The sequence below is a fragment of the Aptenodytes patagonicus genome, chromosome W (assembly GCF_965638725.1).
Source record: "Aptenodytes patagonicus chromosome W, bAptPat1.pri.cur, whole genome shotgun sequence".
Classification (NCBI taxonomy): Eukaryota; Metazoa; Chordata; class Aves; order Sphenisciformes; family Spheniscidae; genus Aptenodytes; species Aptenodytes patagonicus.
The window spans coordinates 164626-190095 of NC_134981.1; the positions used below are offsets into that span (position 1 = coordinate 164626).

The 25470-nt window shown below is 51.3% G+C and overlaps 2 protein-coding genes across 2 annotated transcripts; one reads left to right on the top strand and one right to left on the bottom strand.

The window, feature by feature from the left end:
• The first annotated feature begins 2787 nt into the window (after positions 1 to 2787).
• LOC143172010 (retinal homeobox protein Rx2) lies at positions 2788 to 4797 on the top strand. The gene is made up of 3 exons (XM_076361222.1): positions 2788 to 3064; positions 3181 to 3410; positions 4345 to 4797. The coding sequence occupies exons 1-3, from the start codon at positions 2788 to 2790 to the stop codon at positions 4795 to 4797; spliced, it is 960 nt and encodes a 319-aa protein (XP_076217337.1).
• Positions 4798 to 13881: 9084 nt separating this feature from the next.
• Positions 13882 to 19541, bottom strand: LOC143171963 (gastrin-releasing peptide-like). The gene is made up of 3 exons (XM_076361151.1): positions 19394 to 19541; positions 17579 to 17829; positions 13882 to 14280 (listed from the first exon to the last, which is right to left on the bottom strand). The coding sequence occupies exons 1-3, from the start codon at positions 19539 to 19541 to the stop codon at positions 14227 to 14229; spliced, it is 453 nt and encodes a 150-aa protein (XP_076217266.1). The 3' UTR covers positions 13882 to 14226.
• Between the last annotated feature and the right edge of the window lie 5929 nt (positions 19542 to 25470).

Consider the following 25470-nt stretch of genomic DNA (forward strand, 5'->3'; position numbering starts at 1 on the left):
GGCTTCATACTAGTATGACATATGTCCCAGGGGACTTTGTGGCAGCAGGGAATTTAGCTAACAGACAGTACATTAGACCCAAAGGGAAATGTTCAGACAGTTACCTTCCTTTGCCATTCTAACCTTTCTGTGTTAGTCTCTGACTATCAGAGGAACCGTCTCCCTCCCCAGAGCTGTGTGATGCCTCAAGTGCATGTCAGGGCACCACAGTCCATGCCTTAAGCATGGCAAGAGAGAAAAGATAGATCTGGAGCTGGAAGAGTCAGAGCTGGTCTCTGCTCTGCTATAGGGTGGGGGTTTTTTTCAGATTTTTACAGATTGTGACCAAGGGAGTTGCTTCCTCTTTCGACAACTCCACTGCCCTGCAAGAAAGATGCCACAGTGACAAATGCAGTTCCATACAGCAAATACAATGGTAATAATCTACTGCTGAGGAAGAATCCTTCTCTATTAGGGAGGAAGGTCTCTCATGTACTGTGTGGGATGTGTATCCTGCTTTGGGGGTGGAAGTTTTTTTGCTGTACATTTGCATTGTGATTAACAGCAAAAAAATTCAGTCTTGTTCCTGTATTGGACAATTTTGACAGGTGCCCTAAAAGCAGCATCTGTGCCAGGACCCAATGCCCTTTTATGGCACTTACTGCCAGACCAGAGTCTGGCTAAAGGTGTTTTGCTCCTTCGTCTCACCTTACTATCTTTTTTTGCTACAAGCAAAACCAATTCCCAAGTTTGCCCAGGGGTTCTGGAGGGACCGGCATGTTTTGTGCTGGTTGTGAGTGCCATAAAACCCCAGCTCCAAATTAGAAGAAATTAGGGACATTGCACAGTTCATTCATCTTCACTAATAGAGTTCTTGGGAAATACACATGTAGATTAAAGGAACACAATGGCCCCTGGCTGATTGCTTTGAGTACCCTCCAATGCCCCTACAATGGTATTGACTTGCTTTTCATATTGTGCACAAAAGCCACACTAACCTTTTCTTGTCTCTTCTGTTGGCTTCTTCCCTCTTTGCCAACGGATGGCTGAGTTCTTTCAGCCCTGACCCCCACCCCCAGAAGCAGTCAGTGAAGGCAAACCTCACCTGGAGCTAGCAGAAAAAGCTGAGCACTTCTAAAAGGCATTAACTTTGGGACATCAGACTGTAAACCTTAAAAAGGTGTGGGCACGGGCAGAGGCAAGCACTGCCAATCTTTGTTTTGAAGCGATTCCTCTGGAAAAATCTACACAAAATGCATCCTGTTGGGGCAGGGAGGGAAGCAAAAATGAAGATTTGTTGAGAGAGGTCATACCTTTTATTAGACTAATATATCTGGAAGAAGAAGAAGCAGTGGTGTTTTTCATTCACATACACTCTCCTCAGGTTTGAAATGGAAGCATCTTCAAAGCTAAGTGCAGGCTGAAAACCACTCTGGATGTTCATGGGTTTGTCACTTAAACCAGCTGGGACAAAAGATGGCTGGTGCCTCAGAGGAACTAGCAGGTGCTAGCATAAAAAGTGATAAAGTGATGGAAAGAGAAAAGCAGGAAAAATATTGATGCAGGAAGGAGTATGTTGGAGGCAGGAGACATGATGCCGTTGCCTAGTTAGTACTGTGCTGAGTCCACGTCCTCCACCAAGCCAAGTACAAAGTAAGGTGTGGGATTTGGCTCTCTGCCTTACCTCCAAAAGCATTTTGTAGATCTCCCATGAAGCCCTGCCCTGCCCTCTAGCCTCCCAGCCACACTTGTGCCATGGAGGACAGGGTCACAGAATCAGCTCTTCTCACAGGGTCTGTCCTATACCAACATCTTGGAAAATTTCCTCAGAAATATTGCCTAGCGCCTTCCCCAGACTTGTGAAGGCTGAAAGGCTGAGCCCAGCTCCTTCAGATGTCTCCAGAGTCCATCCTCCCCAAAAGCCTGCACGCACTTTCCCTTGGTGTATAAATGTGGCTTTGAAGGCAGCCAGATGCAGGGCAAGTATCCCGACAGGGGACCAGAGCATCACCTTTTACCCCCAATGCTTTTTACCCTGTGCATTTGACACAGAACAGTGCCACGGCATCCTCCTGCATATCATCTTTTGAGAGGCCACCTATGAAACCGATGCACTTAAAAAATGCCTGGGACAGATATAGGCTGGAGCTGACAAGCGAGAGAAATTCGGAGAGGCTCCGCGAGCCCGCAGCACAGCGCAGGGCACTGAGCCGGGCACCCACTGTCCTCTCGCCCAGGCCCCCCCCCCGGGGCTCCCGCCCCTCCCCAACCCCTCCATGGAGCCCCGCTCCCGGCAAGCGGCTCCCGCGGCTCCCGCCGTCCCGGGCACTGCCGTGCCGGGTCGGTCCCCCCGCGCCCGGCGCACCGGCAGCCGCCTGTCCCACGATGATTTCCGACGGCGCTCGGCCCGGGCAGCGCGGCCCCGGCCCCGTGGCTGCAGTCGCGAGGCTCGGCGGGGCGCCCGGCCTGGGCCAGCCCCCGGCAGCAGCCGGGGGCCGGCCCGCCCCGCCTCGAGGGCCCCGGATGGCATCGCCCGGCGCCGTCTGGGGCCGGGGCCGACGGGGCGGGGCGGCCGGCGGGCGGGGGGGCAGCGGACGCTGCCGGCGGGGCCCTGGGGATGCCCTGCCTCCCCTGCCATGCCGGAGCGGCGCGGGGGCCTCGCCTTCCCTTTCGCCCACCGCCCCCCGGCACTCCTCCCCCGCCCCAAGGAGGCCAGCCCGCCGGGCGGCGCCGTGCCAGAGCTGCCCGCGCCGCCCCGGGGCCGGGCGGGACCGCAGCGCCGCGCCGGGGCCCCGGGCCGGCCGCCCCATGCACCCGCCCGGCGCCCTGCTCGCCATGGCCGAGGGCGCCTTCTCGCTGTCCGCTCAGGCGGCGCGGAGCCCCGGGGGGAACCCGTCGAGGCTGCACAGCATCGAAGCCATCCTGGGGTTCACCAAGGAGGACGGCCTGCTGGGCCCCTTCCCGCCCGACGGCAGCGCCGGCAGCGCCAAGGAGGCGGACAGGCGTGGACCCCGGCACTGCCTCCCCAAGATGCCGGGGGAGCCGCCGCCGGCCGAGCCCCAGGGCCGCGCCGAGCGCTTCCAAGGTGAGCGCGGCGGGTGAGAGGCGCCGGGTCGCGGGCGGGCGCCTCTCCTCCGCGCCCTCGGGCTGGCCCCGCGGGGAGATCGCCCTGCCGGTGACCCGCCTGTCTTCCCCTCCCAGAGCCGTACTGCCCCGGTAGCGCCAGTCCCGAGCTGCCCGCCGGCAGCAGCGGCGAGGGGAAGCCGTCGGACGAGGAGCAGCCCAAGAAGAAGCACCGGCGGAACCGCACCACCTTCACCACGTACCAGCTCCACGAGCTAGAGCGCGCCTTCGAGAAGTCCCACTACCCCGACGTGTACAGCCGCGAGGAGCTCGCCATGAAGGTCAACCTCCCCGAGGTCCGCGTGCAGGTAACGCCCGCCCCCGCCCCGCCGACCCGGCCCCGCGCTCCGTCACCGGCAGCCCGCGGCTCAGCCCGGCACCGCGTTCCCGGCGCCGGGAACCCCCACGCAGGACAGCACGGCACGGCACGGCACGGCACGGCTCGGCTCGGCTCGGCGCAGCCCCGCGTTCCCGGCACCGGGAACTCCCGGCTTGGCGCGGCACAGTCCGGCCCGGCGCGGCGCAGCGCCGCCTTCCCGGCGCCGGGAGCCCCTGGCTCGGTGTGAACCTGCATTCCCGGCACCGCCACGGCGCGCGGGCGGCCCCGGTGTCCCGGCCCGCGGCCCCATGAACCCAACCCGGCATCGGCACCGCTAGCCCCGGCCGGTGCGTGGCTGAGCGGCCCCACGGGGCACCGCTGGAGCGCCGGGCGCGTCTGCAGCCGGTGCCGTCCGCACGGCCCCGACGCGGCGGCCCCGGCCTGGCCGGCAGGACACCGCGGAGCCCGGGGCCGTTTTCCGTTCGGCAGCCGGGGGGTAGGGCCGCGGCCCGGCCCCTCCGCCCGGCCCGGCCGCTGGCTACGTCGTCAGCGCCGCTGCCCTTTGACTGGCGTGTCCCGGCCCGGGGCGGCCCAAGCCGCTGTGCGCCGGGGCGGCGGCTAGCGGGCAGCCGAGCCGGGCGGGCCCGCAGGGCAGGCCGGCTCTGCCGCGGGGCTCTCGCTGTGCTGCTTCCCCCGTGGCGCTGCTCTCTGCCGAGTGAGGGGCTGCGGGTCTGCCGAGCCCGCGGGGGAAGCGCGGCTGAACCACTCCTGCCCTGGCTCGGTGTGCCGTCTGCTACTCCGTCGTTTTTCACTGGCTCCATTTCATGTGTGCTGCTGCACCCGGGGGAGAGTGTCTGCCCTCCGTGGGGGTGGCAGCGCTGCTGTACTGCCCTGTGGCCTGGCTAACACGGCTGTGCTTGCAGGTGTGGTTTCAGAACAGACGGGCCAAGTGGCGGCGGCAGGAGAAGCTGGAGGTGACCTCTATGAAGCTGCAGGACTCGCCCATCCTCTCCTTCAACCGCTCACCGCAGGCAACACCCATGGGTCCTCTCAGCAGCAACCTGCCCCTGGAGACATGGCTCAGTCCGCCTGTGCCCAGCAGCACGGCCCTGCAGACCCTACCTGGCTTTGTGGCCTCGCCACAGAGCCTGCCCGGCAGCTACACGCCACCGCCCTTCCTGAACTCTCCGGCAGTGACCCATGCGCTGCAGCCCCTGGGCGCCATGGGGCCACCACCACCTTACCAGTGCGGGGCCACCTTTGTGGACAAGTTCCCCTTGGATGAGGCAGACCCGCGCAACACCAGCATTGCTGCCTTGCGGATGAAGGCCAAGGAGCACATCCAGTCCATTGGCAAACCCTGGCAGACAATCTGAACTCCCTCTTCAGCACCAGGGAGAAACCCACAGGGAAGGCCAGTCCTCGGATGACCAAGGGACACCCTTGCCCTGCGCTGGCTCCCCCAGATGGCAAGGCAAGGGAGGGCTGTCCCTTGCACCAGCTTTTTCCCCACACCCCGACTTGCTTTGTATTTTGTGGTCCTTTTAATTCCCTTTTCCACATGCCCTGCAGAGTTAGGGGCCTGATCATAGCTTAGGAAAAAAAAATCTCTTTCACTCTCCCGCCGTGGCTGGATGCTTTAGTTGCAATAAAAGCTGCAGTAGGGCGAAGAGCTGTGTAAGGTGGCTGGGAACCGAGGCCTGTGTTACCTGGGGAGGGTTTTCTGGTTTTGCACCATTAAATGGCACAACCTTCACGAAGGCTGTGCATCGTGTTTTTGCGTGTGAGTGGGCTGCTTGGGCTGGACCCTCCACTGCCTGTGATGTGCAGAGGGGTGGGACAGGCTTGGCCGTGGGCCCTCCGCCCTCCCGCTCCAGTGGCAGGACCCTGCCCAAACTGGCTGTAAGCACTGGGGGCTCGGGGCAGCAGCTCCACAGCAGGGAGCGCACCCAGCTATGGGGCTTCCTGCTCGGCAAGGAGGGGCCAGGGCCCTGGCAGTCTGTGGGTCAGGTGCAGCACTCCCACAGCTGCCCTTGTGGGGCAGCCCTGGGTTAGGATGGGCTTTGCCCACCCCTGCCCTAGTGGGCTGGGGTCGGTGCCAGTCCCCTGGCTGTTGCTGCCTTCTAAGAGAAGGGGATTGGCAGGTGCTGCAAGGCCCCATGCCCCTGCAGCCCAGCTGCCCTTGGGGGCAGATGGGTGGTAGCTGACAGGGCACTGGCTGCCCGACTGGGTGGCCAGAGCCGTCAGCAGGGGCCTGCTGGGTACGTCCTGCCTGGTGTGGCTGCCCAGTGCAGGCCCCAGAGGCTGGCACAGTGTTGCGTCGTGCTCGCTCCTCCGCCCACCCAGTGCCCATCGCCAAGCTGCCGAAACTAAAACTGCGGTATCTTTATTTTCCATTATCTCCGTTACTGCCTGTAATGGGGCTGAGAAGCTGTAATGAAACACCCCTTCTCCTCCACTGGGCACGGGGTGCTCTACACACTCTGAAGGTTGTGGCAATTAACGTTTCTCATTAGGGAAGAGAGAAGGATGCACAAGCGCCCTCATTGTGTCCTGGGGATGATTCAATGCAGACTGGGAGACCTCTCCTTTCACCATTTCCCACTCGTTGTGGCCAGACAAAGGCTGGCGTCTAATTATATTTTCACAATCTGTGCGTATCTTTTAAGAGTCCTGTCAGAAACAAGTATGTCAGCTTTGTTTAGCTTCACTTCAGAGAGCTTTTTAACCTTAGACAGCAGTTTCTAAACATCCCTTCACAGTCTTCTCCACAGCAGCCCCCATCTATTGTCTGGAGAGCTTCTTTTACAGATAATAATAGGAATCCCTCTATTTTGAAACGCCTTTTCCTCTCTCCCCGGCCTCCCTGCAGATCCAACCTGCCTCTCTGGACCAGAGCACATGCTGTGCCCAGGCCCCCAGGCTTCCCTTCCCTGAGCTCTGCTAGTCCAGGGGGGTGCAGGGAGGCCCAGTGAGTGGTCCCCACTGAATTCAGGGGGGGATGTAGGCCTGCTTGGGTCAGACCCTCCTGTTGGGCTCTGGACTTGTCAGTGCCACTGTTTGTGTGTCTGTGGTGGTGCCCAACATCCCCAGCACACAGCTCTTTGCTTCCTTGGCAAAGAGTGCCATGCTGTCAGGAAAAGAAAGTGCTGTCGCTGTTGGGACCAGGGAAATAATTTGCTAACTTCTAGTAAGGAGACCTGAGTAAACTTCTGGGGGGAAGGGAGGAGAACAATAACTCTTATTGCTTCAGTTTTTAGGTCTTACTCCAGCGCTCCTTTCACAGGTGAGCTTTGCATCACCAAGGATGCTGGGCTTGCAAGAAGGCACATGTCCTCTGATGGCTATGAGGGAAGGATGTCTCCTTGTGTGCTTGCACACCCTGGGCTGCATCAGTAACAGACACACACTAACAAATGACTGCACAGGCTCTGTACACTCTTCCTCCTTGGGGGTAGGAACAATCCCACTTGTCATTACTTGGCTGCAGTCCAGCTGCAGCTCTGATGCTGAAACCCCTCCTGCATATGAGCACATTTAACTGTTGCCCAAAAGCTCTTACCTGTGCTTATTGCTCATGATTTACAAGCAACTCCCCAAGATTTCAGTGGTGCTCTTCCATATTTTGACACTACCACCCTCCTTCCCTGTTGCCTCCAGTTATTCTGCATCCTGTAAAGCCATCGGAAAGACCCCCCTGACTTTTTGATCAGTGCTGTAACCAGCACTGATGCTTGGTTACTTGAGATAGTCGAAGAGTAACAGTAGATAACACCACAATGACAGGACAGCAGAAACAGCAGCTGAAGACACCTGTTCACTTTTATTAAGCTCCTGATTCAACACCTGCCAGCAAAAAATGAAAGATTATGTCAAGCTATGGTGATTGTTCTTTTATTGACATATTAAGCAGGTCTTTTGTTATACGTTGTACATGTGAACCCTGTAATGGATAAATTGTGTGCAGTCATGTCCTTCAAGGAAAGCTATGAGTTTATTGCTAAAAATAAATATTTTAACCAGCTAAACATAAGTGGGCACAGACAGGTAAATATTTTTCAAAAGAATAAAGGGACAGAGGCATATGCAAACTCATATCTTTCTTGTACCCTGTATAGTTTTCTGTGTTCCTACACTTTCTTTCAAATTGTCCCATTCCATTTTAAAAGCTCATTTGTTCATTTTGTTGTAAATATCTTCTCCTTCTTAATTGGGTGCCGAGTCTAATAATCCTGCCTCGGCTTGTTAACTGTACAATAGCAGTCAGAGTTAATGACCCATTAGTGATTAATTCCTTAAACAGCATCTAATTGCTCACTGTAAAACCTTTTCTTTAAACTGGATTAAATCATCTAGATCCTTAACCACTTCTTTACTCTAACTTTGCTAAGGCTATTAGCCTGGCCTTTTCTGAGTCATCTATTTCTTCTTTTACTTAAACTGTATTAGCAAGATAGTATTTTTAGTGTCTATATTTTCCTTCTTTGCAACATCTGAATTTCTAAGGAAGAATAATACCAATAAAAGACTGCCAGTGAAAATATTAAGAAATGTACTCCTTTGCAATGAGACAATTGCAGACAGTGAATGTTGCTATGCTAACCATGGCATACCACTTTTGGGAGAAGTGGACTTGTAGGACATGGTTTGTCAGTGGTCACGGCTACTCATGGAAGTGTGTAGGCTTTGGCGGGTGAAGCTGTAAATGCTACTTAGAGTTTTCCCAAGAGTAACTTGGTCTTCACTCAGTGTCCTGAATATGGGGCAGTCAGCAAGAGCTGCCCCAAGAGACTCCTGGGAGGAATTGCTACATGGAGATGAATCCTTGCTACCCTTCCATGGGCACAGATCCCTGCTCCTGGGGGTACCGCACCTCCCTTCTCAACACAGGGCAAATGACTAGTGAGGAGGGGCAAACCTTCCTGGGAATGGGAGGCAAGACAAGTTGTGTCTGCTACCAGTCAGATTAGACTCTCCCGTAGTCAAACAGGCCTTGGGGAGGGCAGCCAGTGTCAAAAGCTGAGGAGCTCTTTCCCCTCTCCTTCCCTGTTGTATTTCACTGGGTGAACAGGCTGAACTAGGACCCTAGCTGTGTTTGGAAAGCCTAATTCATTCCCAGGTAAATCCCACATGACCAGTCTGAGCTTCCTATTCTTTTAATTGGGGAGTAGAGGGATGGGTATACATTTCTTTATATTATGCAGACCATTAAATTGTCCACTTTGCATTTGCTTCAAAGTTCTGGAAAAGTAAAATCAAATCACCGTCTCTGCATCTGCTTCATCTGTAGCAATGTCTCCTCTGGCAAATGAGGTTAATCCTGGGTGATTTCTCATTAAGATGTGAAATGCAGAGAGGTAGACTGTTTTTCATGAGAAGTCTTTCCATTAGGCCTGGCTGTCTTTGCCCAGCCCAGAAATCCCAGGCTTAACATACAGAAGTGTTGTGTAAAGTTTTGCACAGGTCAGTAGCATGAGCTATGCAGGAGAGAAGACAATTACTATAAATAGCTTTGAAGATCTCTGAATTAATAATTATGAGGAAAATGCCATCATGAAACTCGGTCTCAATGGCACCATTTCTCGGCAGAAATAGTATTCTGATCTTTCTTCCTTCCCACCCCTGTTCAAAATCCTGTCAGTATTCAAGAAAACTAGCAGAGACACCTGACCTATGTAAGCCAAGGAGAGTTTTGACATGGAGTTCAGCTCAGTTGCTTTCCAGTGGAGCAAGACTGGCTCTCTGTCCAGGACTGACGCTCAGTCCCTGCTGGATGGCATCAGGAGAAGTGGCTACATTGGTTAGTACCTGAGAATATCCCCAGCTGTCATCCCCTCTGGAGCAGCGGGCTGGCCATTGTGTTTGCTCCACTAGCCATGACCGGTCACAGCCCCTGTGAGATGAAAACACACTGAGCTCAGTCATAGTTTAAATTTCTGTTATGAGCTATTGTGTTTGGGGGCAATACTGTTCCCTTCCTCTGTCAAGGTCATGTTAATGTCCGCAGGCGAGATGGACAGTTGAAGGATCTTCTTTCCAGTTGCCTCAGCTACATCTGACAGGGATTTCAAGTAAGAACATTTCGTTACTTACTACTGAAAAATCTCAAGTATCTGTTCAAAGTTCCTGGTTACATCTTTCTTTGGTTCAGTCTGTTGGGACATACAATAAAGTCCAACAGGCATTCAAGGGGTTTCCCTTCAGCTACAGTGTTTTTGGGCTGGACACTCAGGTTCTTTATTCTATGCAGTCAGCATCTTCCTTGTGTCACTGATGCCATGGGTTATAAACCTTGGGACTTTATCAGCTTCCTTTGGTAGTTCATCAACCACAGAGTACCCATTTACAAAATCCTATCACAGGATAAAATGGTGGAATAAAACAAACAGAAGAGAGCAGAACGAAAAGCTGGTTAGACCAGGACACTGGTCACTCTGACAACATTACCACTTTTTCTGGTAGAATGAATATTGTGTCTCCTCTCTCTGAGCATCTCTGTGTTCTGCCAATGCATGATGTGAAAACTGGCTGACATTTGGCAGTCATCCCTCTGTCATATGACATTTCTGCCCCACTAAGAACTGTGAAATCAGCTCTGAAATGTTTTGTTCTGTGTAGAAAAGCAGTTAAAGTAAGTCAGCTAGGCAAGACATTCAGGAGAGAGTTTAAATGGAGGCAGCAGAAATCTGGATGGAGGCAAAGAGATAAAACTGAAGCTTTGGCCACTGATAGAGAAGGGAGTGTTGGGGTAAACAAAAAGGATGGTGTTCCAGCTGCTGACCAGAGCAGGCAGGCCAGATATCCCTTTGATTCCATCTCAGCAAAGAGGCAGGTGCAGGGAGTAAGAGACGGGCCTCTGGGCAAATCCAGAATGTCAACAAGGGGATGCTAGTTTTAAGCAATGCTTTTAAACAAAGGGCTCCTCAGGAAGACCGGCTCACCAGCAGCTTGTTCTTGCTCAAATGCCTCTGCTAGCTGCAGCGTGACTCAAAACCAGGATGTTTTATATGGCAGGCAAACCTGCAGTTGTTCATGGCTTCATAGTTTATGATGAACCGGTCATAAGCATGCTGCTCCCCCATCCCTTCCCCATAACATCCTAACAAATACCCTTCCAGTTTATCTGATGCTGCCTCTGGGGGATAGGGGAGCCCCATTTTACATGCGGAGAAACTGAGGCACAGAGAAACATGACTCACCCAAGCTCAGACAGGGATGGCATGACTGAGTTACCTCATGCCTCTAGTGCTATTTGAGACCCCTTCGGGTAGTGTGAATCATCCACACATGCCTGGCACATACAACACAGGCTCTGCAAGAGACCCCATACTCTTTCAGTTCCATAGCTGGAGGCCAAGGGTGCTAACAGCAGTAGATGCCTGTGCTTAGCATCCCACCTGGAGGCTGTACAAAGATCTCTCGAGTCTTCAGATAGTGCTTTGGCTTCTGGGCCAGGCTTCTTCTCTTTTATTTCTTGGGTGTATACACACGCACATATTCACTCCAGTGACTTTGGCCACATGAAGATTAAAGGCAGCTTCCCAAGCACCTTCTTGTGGTGCCCCTCTTATTTTGCTCAACTCCTTCCTCCACTCTGCCTTCATCACTGCCAAGGTTGGGCAGGGAAGGTTGATTAAAATGTGTGAGCAAAACTTTCCAGGGATGGCCTAGTATCCCTGAGGATATGTGGCGCTGGCTGAGCTGCTGCACACTTTGTGTAATGTGGGTAACCTGTACCTCACTGTGGAACTGAGAGCCTGCCCTCCACTCTGCCCCAGAAAGAGCTGTCTCCCGCTTCTCCTGCTCTTCTAGGGATTGCTCCTATCTATTGTCTTTCTGAGCAGCCTTCCTTCTGGGTGTTCTGGCAAAGCACTTAGGTATAGCTGTCCCAGCTTGGCCCTGCATTGAGCCAAAATCAAGCCACTTGATGGCAGTCTGCACATGAGCTTTCTCACATAGCTTTTTTTCACAGATCCTTCCTCCGGGAGGGAAGAGGGCCTTGGAGGGAGGGAGGGAAAGACTGGCACACATGAGCAGGGGGATTTTTCTGAAGTGTTAATCCTAACTCCTGGCAAGACTTCGCATTGTCTTTGGGCAAGGTGGCAAACAGAGACAAAAAGAGAAAGGCAAAATTGAAAAGGATAAGCATCTTTAAGTTACAAAAATCCTGGGACAGCAATTAAATACACTGGGTATTCCCTTTGGCTGGCATAGGTTGGGATGTCCACTGAGATAAATGGGATTTACCTTAGAACTCAGAATACCCAAGATGAAGCGTGCAGGTAATCACTAGTAGTCTAATTGACTTCACACCCAGTTGACACTACAGTGCCTTTTTCTCTATGGTTTAGTCTGAGAATACCTGCAGGGTTGAATGAGGGGGCTACAGAGTATATGTTTGGACATTAATTAGTCCTCACCTCAGTTTACTACTGCTCTGGGAGTAAGTCAGCATTGAACTACTACAAAAGGAAATTAAAAGTGGAATTAGACTTGCGTAAGTGGACACAGGTGAGAAATTAAAGGGCCAAGTATTATATATCTATGCCATACGTGCATCTGGGCAGTAGCCTGTCATCTAATACACACGGTACGCTACCAATTTTTGCAAGAAAAAGAGACGCGCGATGAAGTTCGAAACCCGCCATGCCCTGCTGCAGGGGAGCAGCACACCGCGCTCCTCACAACGCCCGCCTCAGACCGCCGCAGGAGCAGCGGCTGCTTCCTCGGTACGGCTGGGAAGCGGCGGCGGAGCTGCCGTGCACCGGCCCGGGTAACGCCCCGCCGGCGCCGGAGTCTCCCGGTGAACAGCCTGCCCGACCAGCTCTCCCCGTAGCTGAGGTCACCGGCGCTGCTCGGGTCACACCGGACACCGTGACAAACAGACGCAGCCCCGGGGCTCCCCTCGCAGCGGAGCGCTCCGGCAAGGGCCTGCCGGCCCGGCGCACCGGGCAGGGGGGCGTGCTGCGGCGCGGGGCTCCGGGCGGCCCCCGGGGCCGGGGGCACCGGCACGACGCCAAGCTGTGCCGGCCCCCGTCCCTGCCGCAGCCCCTCCCGCCCCACCGCCCCGCGGGCCGGCGGCGCCCATCCGTGGGCCGAGGGCGCCGCCTGCTGGAGGCGGACGGAGCTCCACTGCCGGCGGCCACGGGCTCTGCGCTTCGGGGTACGGCTCTGCCCGGGGGGGCTGGCCCTGCCCCGTGGGGTTTAAAGCTGGGACGGACCTTTAGCTCGTCTGGGACCTTTAGCGCCTCTGTGGTGACCCGTGTGTTTGACAGATCATTTGCACGGACGCAGTTACTTTGTGCAAAAACATACATTTCACTAATCCACCTCACCTATTCTCCGTTTCATAGAATGGTTGAGGTTGGAAGGGACCTCTGGAGGTCATCTGGTCCAACCCCTTGCTCAAGCAGGGTCACCTATGACCAGTTGCCCAGGACCATGTCCAGATGGCTTTTGAATATCTCCAAGGAGGGAGACTCCGCCACCTCTCTGGGCAATCTGTGCCAGTGCTAATATTGCCCTCGTGGTGAAAAAGTGGTTCCTGATGTTCAGAGCAAACCTCCCGTGTTTCATTTGGTGCCCATTGCCTCTGGTCCTGTCACTGGGTATCACTGGAAAGAGCCTGGCCCTCTCTTCTTTATACCCTCCCTTCAGGTATTTATACACATTGGTAAGACCCCCTGAGCCTTCTCTTCCCCAGGCTGAACAGTCACAGCCTTTCCTCATAGGAGAGATGCTCCAGCCTCTTAATCATCTTTTGTGGCCCTTTGTTGGACTCTCTCCAGTTTGTCCATATCCCTCTTATGCTGGGGTGCTCAGAATTGGACACAGTACTGCAGGGGTGCCCTCACCAGTGCTGATTAGTGTCACCTCTTTATCCAGACCTGCTTCTCCTGCTCTGTGTTGAGCTGTGCATGGACGGATGCTTCCTGCGGTCCTTACAGTCTGGTCTGTCAGTGCTCTCCTTTGAGGAAAGGTGGCAGCACGTTATCTCCTTGTCTGACTGTCCAGTCCAGAAAACTACAGGTGAGCAAGGAGCATTGCTTGGCTATAATGTGCTGTAGCCCCACAAAAGGTGTCACGAGCTTGTTCTCCTGGGAGGCAATGTTCCTCCTTTAGTCTCACGTAGACACACAATGGTACTGGACCTGCTAACATTGTGTGGTGGGAGCATGCTGAGCTGCCGCATCACCTCCGAGTCAAACAAGGGGGCAGAGTATCTTTCAGGGGATCTCCCTGCTGCCTGCATGTGGAAGTGCATCACACGCTCTGTACTTGGCCCACCGATACCTTGGGAAGGCAGTGTCAGCTTCCCTCTATTGAAAAAAAATTACAGACCAGGGAGCAACTCAAGGAGAACAGCTTCAGTGGAAAATGAATCATTCTGTTGTTTCTTTGTTACTAGCTGTGGCACAGCCAATTTCCATTTTATTAACTCAAATAAAAGTATAAACTGAGCCTTTTTATTAGTACTATTTATTGCAAATGTTGAAATGTCATGTAGTTTCGAACTAAGAGATGAACTGATTAGATAGGTTAAGTCATATAATTAATTGGAAGACCCTTCCATGACAATTATATATATCAAAGCCATTCAAGTGAGAAAATGCAACCTTGAAAATGAAGTAGAGAGTTTAGTCATTGCTGAAACATACAAGAATACGTGTATTTAGATATTTTACACAAAGGAAATCTTGTTTACAGAAAAAAAACCTTGTTGATTATCTGAAACAATCAAGTGCTTGTGAAATATAGTCTCTTACAGAAAGTATTCCATTTCTTCATAATTTAGAGACCTTCTTTCAGCTTGGAGTGCTCTCTTTCATATTCACAACTTGAAGCAGATAGTCCATCATCTAATAAAAAGAGAAAAATATTATTTATAGACCAGTCCCGAAAAAAGTCATTCACTAAGTTAATAAGCCTAATGTATATCTGCTCTGTGTATTCACATAAGAAACACATTACTAATAATCTTTCCAAAACAGACCTCATTTGTCTTGGTTAGCGTAATAACCAACTGCCAAAGTAAGAGGAAAGTCATCCTCCCAAATAATTCTGTCTGCCATCTCATTTATATTGTGTCTCATTAGTGTTAAAAAGCCAAGTCATAGAAACAATTTAAAGCTTATTTTCCAACTTACTTTTACACTTAGGCCAACTTGCAGGAGAGATTTCCCTTCTGATCTTTAACTACTTTAACTGTAATTTATTCACAGAATAAAGAGCAGGCAAGATCTTAATTTGCCTGGTATTAACTGAAAACAGAAGAAAATAACGCAGGTGCACCACCCTAAGCCTAATTCCCAGAACTATTATGCTCATCTCTTTGGCTTTTTTGACTATTTGTGTGTTACAGCACTTTCCCTACTCTGGGTGAGTCTTTTAGGAAAAAAAAAATTATTCGTGAGAAATGTACAGCATGGTGTGAGCATTAGTGGTGAATAATGCACTGAATGAATTTGAGCTAATAAGCAAAACCCTGAATTATCTGAAGTACATATCTGTATTTACTTCAGCAGCCTTTGGCTTTGGGGATTTCTGGTCTTAATTCAGCTAAATTTGAAAAAGTCCATGAAACAAAGTCCTCATAGTACACTTCTTCCCTTACGTTTTCACTGCCTTCGCTTATGTTCAGCAGGGGGGAACATAGGGTTGCACACACACAGAGATAGACTCCTCGTGGTTAGCATCTCTGCAGGTGCATACTCAGTCTACGAGAATTATAGCCCCCTCGATGGTGATATGGTCTTGGGACAGCTATTCTATCAGCTGACAGTAGGGTTCATGATTTGCCTTTTTTGGTCACATTTCAATACCTCAATCCAACAGGCCATTTCACAGTGAACAGTAACCCACTGTGTATATGGTGTCTGGTTCCTTCTAAAATTAGTTTCTATTTCAAACTCAAACACAATATGGTTGGAAAAGTATTTAATGCCAAGTACAAATTTCTCATATGCACTGCATCATCACTGTCAGTTTACTCTACCTGGCCATCTTCCACCGAGGCAGGTAGCTACATTCATCATTCCTGTACATGGACACCTTCATTAGCTGTGGTACAGCAGCACCCTAAACGAAGGTGTTGTCTAACCAAAGTTTGTGCAACATGGAACCCCTCACATCCAGAAAAATCTACAGAATCAAAATCCAAAGGTCATTTATGCTTGTATCTTGTGTCGCCGTGTACGTGTATGACTGAATTTCATATGTATACCAGAATTCCGCCTTTATAAATAAACAAGGCCTCCTTTATTAAAAATAATGATTATAATTATTTAAATGTTTAGGAAACTATCACAACCCTCAAAAAAGTAAAGCACATTCCTTTAAATCTTCAGGTCTTCTTCCTCTGGAAGGCAGATCTCAAAAAGGTATATAGCTTAACTCTCAGGTGCTGGTTTTTTACTTTCTGAAGCCAAAGGAAAAACTATACATCGTATCTTATCTAGGCTGCATATAATCAGGTATTGGAGTCCAACAGTAGGAAAGCACAGGTTACGTATTACTTTCATGATTATGTTTTACTTCAAGATGGAGACAAAGTAACTGTTGAATGCTGGAAATCAAAGGTTCTATGTCAAAATGATGCTCTGCAAGTTGTCATATATCTTAGTCACATGAAAGACATGGTTTTTTTACTAATCATTGGAGAAATCTGAATACTTAAGGCAATAATCTCATTATTCCGCATATATGTTCAATGTCTGACCACAAAAATGTGGATATTGATTTAGGGTAAAAGTATACACATATGGATATAATTCAGTGTACCGGAGGCAACTTTCAGCCTTCGTAGGTACAGTTTATTACCAGATACTTTTAGAAGTCAGAATATTTCCCTCTTTACATAGCATAATGGAATTTGTTCATCTAATTTGATTACAAAGCTGCACACTGAAGACATGAAGATGAGATAAATAGTTTCCTTTTTATATAGTTATTAATCACAGTTATTATAAGCGTCACTGTCATAAAGCCATAGCCAGAAAGAAACCTATGGACAGCATTCGTATCAGTGGTGTCAGAGACTTAAATAATGGATTAATTTAATGGGTAAATTTTTACCCATATTCAAGTAAAAAACAAAGCATTCACTGAGTTCACTGCACCAGGATTTCAGGAGGGAGACTGGGCTAAAGTTAGCCCAGGGATATGAACTACATCATCTTACAGTAGAATATGGGAAGAAAAAAAATCTTCCCATTAATGTCTTTAAGGGGGTGTATTAATCGTTTCATTCTATTTCAATGTCACCCAAAAGAATTCTGCAGCTATATCACCATTACTGTACCTGATGCATTATAAAGAAAGGAGTTTTCTAGTAAATTCTGCAATTTACATTATGTCATTTAGACCCTGATTACTTTCTGTAAAACCTTACTGATATCCTTCCAAATGTATTTTACAGGATTTTCCAAAAGAATAGGGGTGAATCTGTTCCAAAGTCTTGTTATCTTGTTATATAGTTTTAGTAAGCACACTAACTTGAGGGAAGAAGTGGGTTCTAGGCACACATTATAGCTTATCAGTAGCCACAGACTCATTTTGCAAGACCACAGATGACTACAGTAGTGGCCAGCACCATCAGCTGGGGGGAAAAGACTTGCACAAGACAAAGACAGAGCTGGGAACAGAAGAAACTCTCCAACCCAGTTGCTCTATCCACTGATTGGCAGTACCTCACAAGCCACACAAGATAATGACAGCCAGAACGGCAACCGAGGGAGATGGTCGATATGATGACACAACACCCTTTGCCTTCTTCCTGCCATCTGTATTCACACCTGTTTTTCACACTAGCTTGCTTGTGCTGAGCTAATACAGAACTTGGTGCTGATGTGGTCACCTGAGCATGAAGTGCTAGAAAAGAAAAGAATGGAACGACCAAGCAACTTGAAGGGAATCCGGACAAAAAAATCTGCTTAATGCTTGCTGAGTTTATGCCCAGTAGCAAATTAATTCATAAAATTACAATCTGTGAGTGACAATCTGTAATCCAGAGTAGAGTCTTACTTTACTGAATGACTAGTCCATGAGATGCATTTCTGCTACTTTTCTGGACAATCCACAAGTTAGAGGAAGCTGATATGTTACTGTAAAATGAAATTTGAATACATGGAGCATTTTTACAGGTTTTATCTTACTTACATCTTTCCAACTGCTATTGTCATCTGTCTCCCAGGTGTTCCTGGTATGCCAGGGAAGCTCTCCTTTTAAAAAGTGAGCACTTTTATTTTCATTCCCTTCCAGCAGCCGTAGCAAATATTTTGAGATTTCTTCCCACTGCAGATAGTCTTCCAGCTGCTTGATATTTTCAGGTACTGCTGAAAACGGGGTCTTGTTTTCGTCTTCATAAACATAAGGAAAATCTCCAGTGCTCTTTTTCCCCATTAAATGTCCTGTAACAACAATGACAGTAGCATGAAATTAACCAAAACAGGTATAAATTTGATTGTTCAAACATCAGCTGGAAGTTGTTATTGACTAATAGTATGAAGGGAAGGGAAGGGGTTAGATGATGTAAAAGTTGAAGCACAACTGGGATTGGAGATTTTGTCACAGTGTCACACACAATTAATTTCCTCTGTCTCTTATGCTAGGTTGTCAGGGAAAACGTTGCTGAGAACGGGGCAGAGATAACCAAGCATTTTGCCTGAAGCTAGGGAGAGGCACCTGGTGAGATTTGCTGGAATAAGTGGATGGAGAAGCTGTAGGTTTTAGGCTTTCCCTGCCTTGGCGTGGGATGTGGGAACTGTAGTGTAAGCCTATGTTCCAGGGCCTTTCTAGGAGCTAAACTGGATGCACTTTTGATATACCATGCTTTACTGTCATCAAAATGAAATCATAGTTGGCTTTAGGCTGCAAAGGAGATGACTGGAAACGGGAGGGGGAGAGACAGCACTGGAGGAGCCTCCTCCAGGCTGAGCACCCCAGGGCCCTGGCTGGGACCAGGGCTCCGCAAGGTGTTAGCTGCGCCTTGGGGTGCTGGGGAGCTCGTGGGTCCCGCCCAGCTGCCTTCGGGATTGGGTCTGGGTTCCCGCATCTATGAAGAAAAGTAGCGGTAGGAAACATAATCGCCAAATAAACACATCAAAGGTAGCAGGGAAAGCTGCATTACCCCGCACCCTCTGCCCCGCACAAGTGCGGGGTGCTGCGGCGGAGGCCGAAGGCTGTCCGGGACGCGGGTTGCTTCCGCGGTAGCAGTGCTCCGCACCCGGTGCTCAGGGGCGGGAGACCGCCGGCGGCGGGCCGCCTGCGGCGGCCGGCCCGCTCTCGCACAGGGGGCTGCCGGCCCTCGGGGAGCGCGGTGCTTCCTGCCCTGCCCCGCCCCGGACCGCCTCCGGGCAGCGCGCAGAGCCCGGCCGGCGTTGGCAGGTACCGGGGAGCGCCCGTCGGGGACGCGCTCGCACGGCGCTGTCCGCTCCGGGGCGCACGGCGCCGGCAGGACAAGACCGGCCCGGGCCGGGGGGCGCCCGTCGCGCGTGGAGCCGAGCGGGACCGGCGGGACGCCCAGCACCGGGAGGCGGACGGCGCCGGGCGCAGCTCCGCACGCCCCGCTCCTGCGGGCGCTGCCCGGGGCGGCGCGGCACGGCCCCGCACCGTGCCGAGGAGCCTGGCGCCGGTGCGAACCCGGCCGGGGACCCTGCCGGCAGCAGCCCGGCGACGGCGGGGACAGCGCAGCCGGCACGGGAGGCCCGGTGGGACGCTGGGCCGTCGCAACCCTGTCCTCCCGGCCGAGGCCGCCTAGCCGCTGCGGCTGCGTGCCGCTGCCCCCGGAGGCACGGAGGGCCGCCGCGGAAGCGGCTGAGCGCCGTCGGAGCGGCGCGGCGCCGGGCGGGGCGAGGCGCGGCGCGGACGGGGGCCGGGCGGAGAGAGGGTCGGGCCGGTCCAGCGGCTGCGCGGCCAGCCGGGGCGGGGAGGGGGCGGGCGGGCTGCCGGGCGCCGGGCGGGACGGAGACTTACCCACAGCCCAGTGGCTGCCGCGGGGGTAGATCTTGGTGAGCGCGGGGGAGCCGCCGGGCTGCAGGGGCGCCGCCCCGCCCTGTGCCGCCAGCAGCGCCAGCGCCAGCAGCGGCAGAGCGCCGGGCCGCCGCGGGCCGCCGCCGCCCATCGTGCCGGTGCCGCTGCCGCCGGTGCCGGTGCCGGTGCCGCCGAGCCGCGCTCCGCTGCGGGCCGGCTCCGGCTCCGTCTGGGCGAAGCGCTGCCGCCGCTGCCGCCGCTGCTGCCGCCGCCCCCCATTTATACGGAGCCAGGACCGGGAGCGAGCGGAGCTCCCGCGCCTGACGCCTCCTCACGGGGCCGGGGCTGCGGCCGCCCCCAGCCCCCCGTCCTGCCTCTGGCGGGGGCGGGGGCCCCGGCCCCCCGCCCGCCTCCCCGCCCCGGCAGGCTCCCGAGGCTCAGCCCTCCGCGGCGCCGAGCTACCCTCCCCAGCTGCCGCCGCGGGAGCCCCGGGGCCGGCCCCCGCTCGACAGGCATTCCTGAGGTGTACCGCGCCGCCGCTGCTCCGCCGTTGCCCGCCCCGCTCGTCCCGTCCGGGGTCCCCTCCGCGCCGTCCTGCCCGCGCGGCGGGCTGGCCCCGGCCCCGTCTGCGCTGAGCCTGCTTGGGCTGGTTCCCGTGCCAGCCCGTTTCTGTGCCAGGCCGCAGGAAGTCGGTCCCTGGGCGCTTTCACACTTCTGGAGAGACCGACCAGCGTTTCCCTTGGGGTTACTTTCTCGATTACATTAGAAAAACAGAAGGTTCTCAGAATTTTGTTTTCCCCTCACCTCCCTTCGTCTTACGCGGTTCGGTGCTCTGAGGTGGCCTGGGCGACCTGGGACCTCAGAGCATGTGGAACGGATGCTGCCGGTGGTGCTCAACGTGACCGATCAGCCCAGGGCCTCCTCACCTGGGGCGCTTGTGCGGCGTCGGCAACAGCAACAGGCACCGCACAAGCGCTGATGGAGAGGGGTGGCCCTGCTGCGGGAGCATGCGGTTTGAGAGGAGACACAAGGGGCTTTGACAGATGCAGAGGAGATGGGTCAGGGAATGCCGATGACACTGTGCGGTTTACCCTCTGCCATGGGGGACTGTGTGTACACGTGTTAAACTTTGCTTGGTAAAAAGGGTTTCACACTGTCGCCACAGACTGCTGGACCAGGGAGCCAGGGTGACTAAGTTACATTTCTGTTACAGGAACTATTTTTCTGAAGAAGATGTTTCTGTTAAAATGAATGTCTTCTTTACAGAAAGCATTAAAATGTTCACAGAGGTGGTTTGCTGCTCTAGACTAAAATGATGGAACAGGTTGAAAAATTTTTACAGGAAATTATGGAAAAAACAATGCTCCAGCATTTTTTAAGCAGGAGGAATGGCTGTAAAATGACCAAACTCAAAGGAAAACATCACTTGAAGCTCATTAAAATAGAAGATCTTGTGCAAAGTTTCTTTTAATTTCCAATATCACATAAATTTACTGTCACAGGTGACAGTAATGTGGCTCAGATTTACAGGACTTTCTTCTTTCCTTGCACAGAGACCCTGTAAATTTTTGTGCTGGTTTTGGCTGGGATAGAGTTAATTTTCTTCACAGTAGCTAGTACGGGACTGTTTCGGATTTGTGCTGAAAACAGTGTTGATAACACAGGGATGTTTTAGTTACTGCTGAGCAGTGCTGACACAGAGTCAAGGCCCTTTCTGCTTCTCACCACACCCCACCAGCGAGTAGGCTGGGGGTGCACAAGGAGTTGGGAGGGGACACGGGCGGGACAGCTGACCCCAACAGACCAAAAGGATATTCCATACCATGTGACATCATGCTCAGCATATAAAGCTGGGGGAAGATGAAGGAAGGGGGGGACGTTTGGAGGGATGGCGTTTGTCTTCCCAAGTCACTGTTACGCGTGATGGAGCCCTGCTTTCCTGGAGATGGCTGAACACCTGCCTGCCCATGGGAAGGAGCGAATGAATGCCTTGTTTTGCTTTGCTTGCGTGCGTGGCTTTTGCTTTACCTATTAAACTGTCTTTATCCCAACCCTCGAGTTTTCTCACTTTTACTCTTCTGATTCTCTCCCCCATGCCAGTGGGGGGGAGTGAGCGAGCGGCTGGGTGGTGCTTAGTTGCTGGCTGGGGTTAAACCACGACAACTTTTCAGCACTGTAAGGCACCTGGAACTGGCCAACTTTGTAATAGTTAATGGATGAAAAGATTTCCATCCTGAAGAGGCAGTGTGGAGGAAAGGATGGATGAATCACTGAACGAGACAATATATGACTGTAAAGGCCATGAAGAAGTGGAACACTTAAATGCATACTCAACTTCAGGCATGTAAGTAGTTTCACTGAAGTGAAGGTGGATGAGTAGTAGAGGAATACAGTCTTGATGTGCTGTTTGTCCCAGAGGAGAACGGAGACAGGGATGAAGTCACATGGAATTGGTACAGTTTATGTGATGATTTTGCTGTCTAGAGAACTATGTCAGGAAGTAGGATACACAGTTAACAGAGCTGACTGTAAGGGACTTGCCAGATCCTTCAGCTAGCCCTGCACGATTGGAGCCGAACTATACCCAATGGAAACTACCATGGATGTGAATTAACATAATTACTGGGCAAACTATGTAGTACAATCACTTTTGAAGTCAATTGTGTATCCTACTGTATGAGCTAAATTGTTCCCTTGTTTAATCTTAGTTTATTGCATCTTCTTTTAATGATTAATGTGATTCATTCTTTTATTTTGGTTATTAATTATGCACTCTTGTTTAATTTACAATAGTATTCTCATGCCTCATCACAGTCATGAGTTTCACTGTGCAGCCTGCAGTACAGCTACAGACAACGTGTTCTGTGCTGAGTGACAGCTGATCAAATACAATATTGCCATCGGTGGGAAATCCCAATTGTTTATTACAATTCAAGACAGGAAATTGAAAATTCAGGAAACTGTCCATTTTCAGAAGAAAAAAAAAACAAAGCAAAATATTTGGCTTTCCTAAGCTACAGCGGCTGTACTGGAAGCCCTCTGACTGTCCTTGCCTCCCCGGGCTGTTGTGCTGGACCTACCTTTGCGTTGGGGCCTCAGCCCTGGGCTGCATCCATCAGTCCTCCCTGTGGCCTCTGGGACCGTGGTGCACAGCACAGTGCAGCACAGCATGCCCTCTGCACAGCGCGGCTGCTGTTGCCCCTTGTTTCAGCCCTGGTCGCTCCAGAAGCCACCGACATGGGTTCCCTCAGACCCTGCTCCACCAGACAGCTGAGCTGAGGGGAAGCCATCAGCAGGTCATCTGCCTGAAACTACCACATGTGCACAAATTGACTTAGGAAGTCACTTGTTTCCTAGTACTACGTTTCGCATGGTACTTCTGTTACTTTCAACTGTTTCTGGTATTTTTGCTTCTGTTGCTTTATGTAGAGCTTATTGAGGATTAACAACATAAAGCAATATTGAAACCTGGTCAATAAGTCATATATAGCTGCATATAACACCTATGCTGCTGGTAAGCTTTGGCTAGTAATGCCAAACCATGAATTCTTACTCAGTTCCTTGTTGCCCAGTAGTTGTAAGTCTCTTTTACCACAAACACTATGCAAACAAATAAACTTTTCTCATATTTTGTATATATAATATGTCCTCATACATTTCATGTGTTAAAGGCTATGCCTTCACATTAAATCTCATTTTGCATTGCCTTGAGCTACTTTAATTTGAGATTGTTCCTTATACGATCCCATTTTTATACCTTGTATTATGGACTTAATGAAAGTTTAAATTAGTTTGCCCTTTAGGTGATTAAAGTTACAGTGAAAAATACTGATTTAAAGAGTTGATCAAATTTGGGTTGGAATTTTCTTCTTAATTAGGATTAGCTTTTTGAGTGGAGGGATATTTTTGCCAAGAAAAACACATTTTCAGGGTTTTGTCATAAAACAAATACAAAAATCTGTTTAACTCTTCCAAACAATCAAACTGGATTATTTGAAGCAAGCCATCAACAAAAACTCAGTTCGAGGATTTTCTATTTTTCTGGAAAAGAAAAACAGTAATTTTCCCAAACTAAAGCAACCCTACAGGCCTATTTATCTGTTTTGGTTTTACCTTTGCTTTTATATTGACAGCCATCATGAGAGCCTTCTCTCTTCATTGAGTATGTTCAACTGAAGTTTATTCTTACTGTTTTCAAAAGAAACAGAGCCTAGTAAGATCTTTAATCCCATAATTTGCACACGTGTCTTGATTCATGCATACACAGAACTGACACCCACAATAATGGACCCGAAATACTGAGCCCTCAGCAGATTCCCAAACCTGTCTGTAGGCAGTGTTAGAGGCAGGCTTGTATTTTTCCAAAGCAGCCTAGGCTGCACGACTTATGCTTTCCCCAAAATATATTGCATTATTTGTAATATGTGCTGGACACATCACAAACTCTGCTTCACTTACCTGCAAGATAGAGCTGGGGCTTTCTTCTGCCCGGTGAAATGCCTGCATGGCTTTTGGGATCAAAACATCTATCAGGACATTCTTAGGACCTTCCTCATCCTCTGTCAGAATGACTGGCAGTTTTTCAACCAAAAATTCATCAGCGCCCAGGGGGTTGGGGTAAACTGCCTCACTCTTCCACATCCTGTAGTGGCAGAGCATGTGTGCAGGGGGCTGAAGAAAAGGTGATGATGGAGTGGTTGTACCCGAACAGTGATGGAGAGCGTTGGGGTTGGTGGGCACAGAGTGTGCCGACGGCAGGGAGAGGCAGGGGCATTGGCCCAGACTGGGATCAGGATGCTGCTACAGTTGTCATTAGTTATCACAGACTCTGCCAGCTGCTGCTCGCAGGAGGGAGGGGAACTGTGGCTGCAATGTGTATGCACTCAGTCCTGTGCACAGTGCTGAGCACTGTCAGCTGTGTTGCTGAGATGAGGATGCCTTAATCACAGTGGAGTATGTGCTTGAGCAATGCTGCTTGCTCATGGCCTTACGGGAATTAGGCAGATACATTAATTAAATGAACTAACTGAATCTCTTCAATAAATATTCTTGTGGCTTGACACCACCCCCGCGCCTCTTCAGGCCCTTAGTAGCTTTTGTTGAGCAGGAGAAAATGTATAATTTGCTTTCTTAATGGGCAGTACATCTGTGCTCCTTGGCCTGTGCTGAGTGTGACAGGACCACGTCTCTGCCCTCAGCTTCCCCAGTGAGACCCCTGGGGCCATCTGGCACCACCCCAAACCCAACTTGCGTGCCCACGGGGGTCCTCTGCTTGCTGCAGCCGATGGCTCTTGGAAGCAGGTTGAGCTGTGAAGGAAGAAGCCGCTCCTTGACATATTTATTATGCCATGATCACTGGGAACTCTAGGCCTTGATGACTTTTCATAGGCAGGATTATCGTCTGCATGCCATAGCTCATGTCCCCTCCAACTCCCGGGATTTACTTGGCCTGGGCTGGCAGTTGCTCTTTTTATCGTGTGCCTTTCCCTGCTAGCACCTTTGGACTAATGGGACATGAATTAGTGCGTTATGTACCCTGGCGTGTCTTTCGTGGGATCACAGCTAGGCTTGGGCTGCAAACAGTTCAGCAAAGGGAAACCTGGCTGGAAAAAGAACTCAGCACTGAAGCAGAATAACCCAATCCCTAATAAATAAAACCAAAACATCTATTTAAAACTAAGCCAAACCACTGCAAAGATGCTGAAATATTCCAATATGTAAATGTAGAAAGTGGCAAGAGCAGCAAATTTGACACAGTGGTGGCTGAGAGCCCCACCAACACAGCAGTGAGAAACCAGGTAAAACAGTAACTGTGACAAACCTACAGCCAGAATAGAGCAGAGGGACACACCACCTGCAACCCCCCATGCACGGGACACCCAGCCCAGCCTCACTCACAGTACAGCTGTGAACATGGCATGCACCAGGCAGGGGAGAAGGCACGAGAAGCATTATCACATACCCTGTCCCTTCCCTGGGAACAAAGTGCAAATAAAGCAGACTGATGTGAGGTCTCATGCACCTCTGTCAGCAATGCTTTCTTGGATGAAGACGCTCACATAGGAAAACCTCTGCTAAGG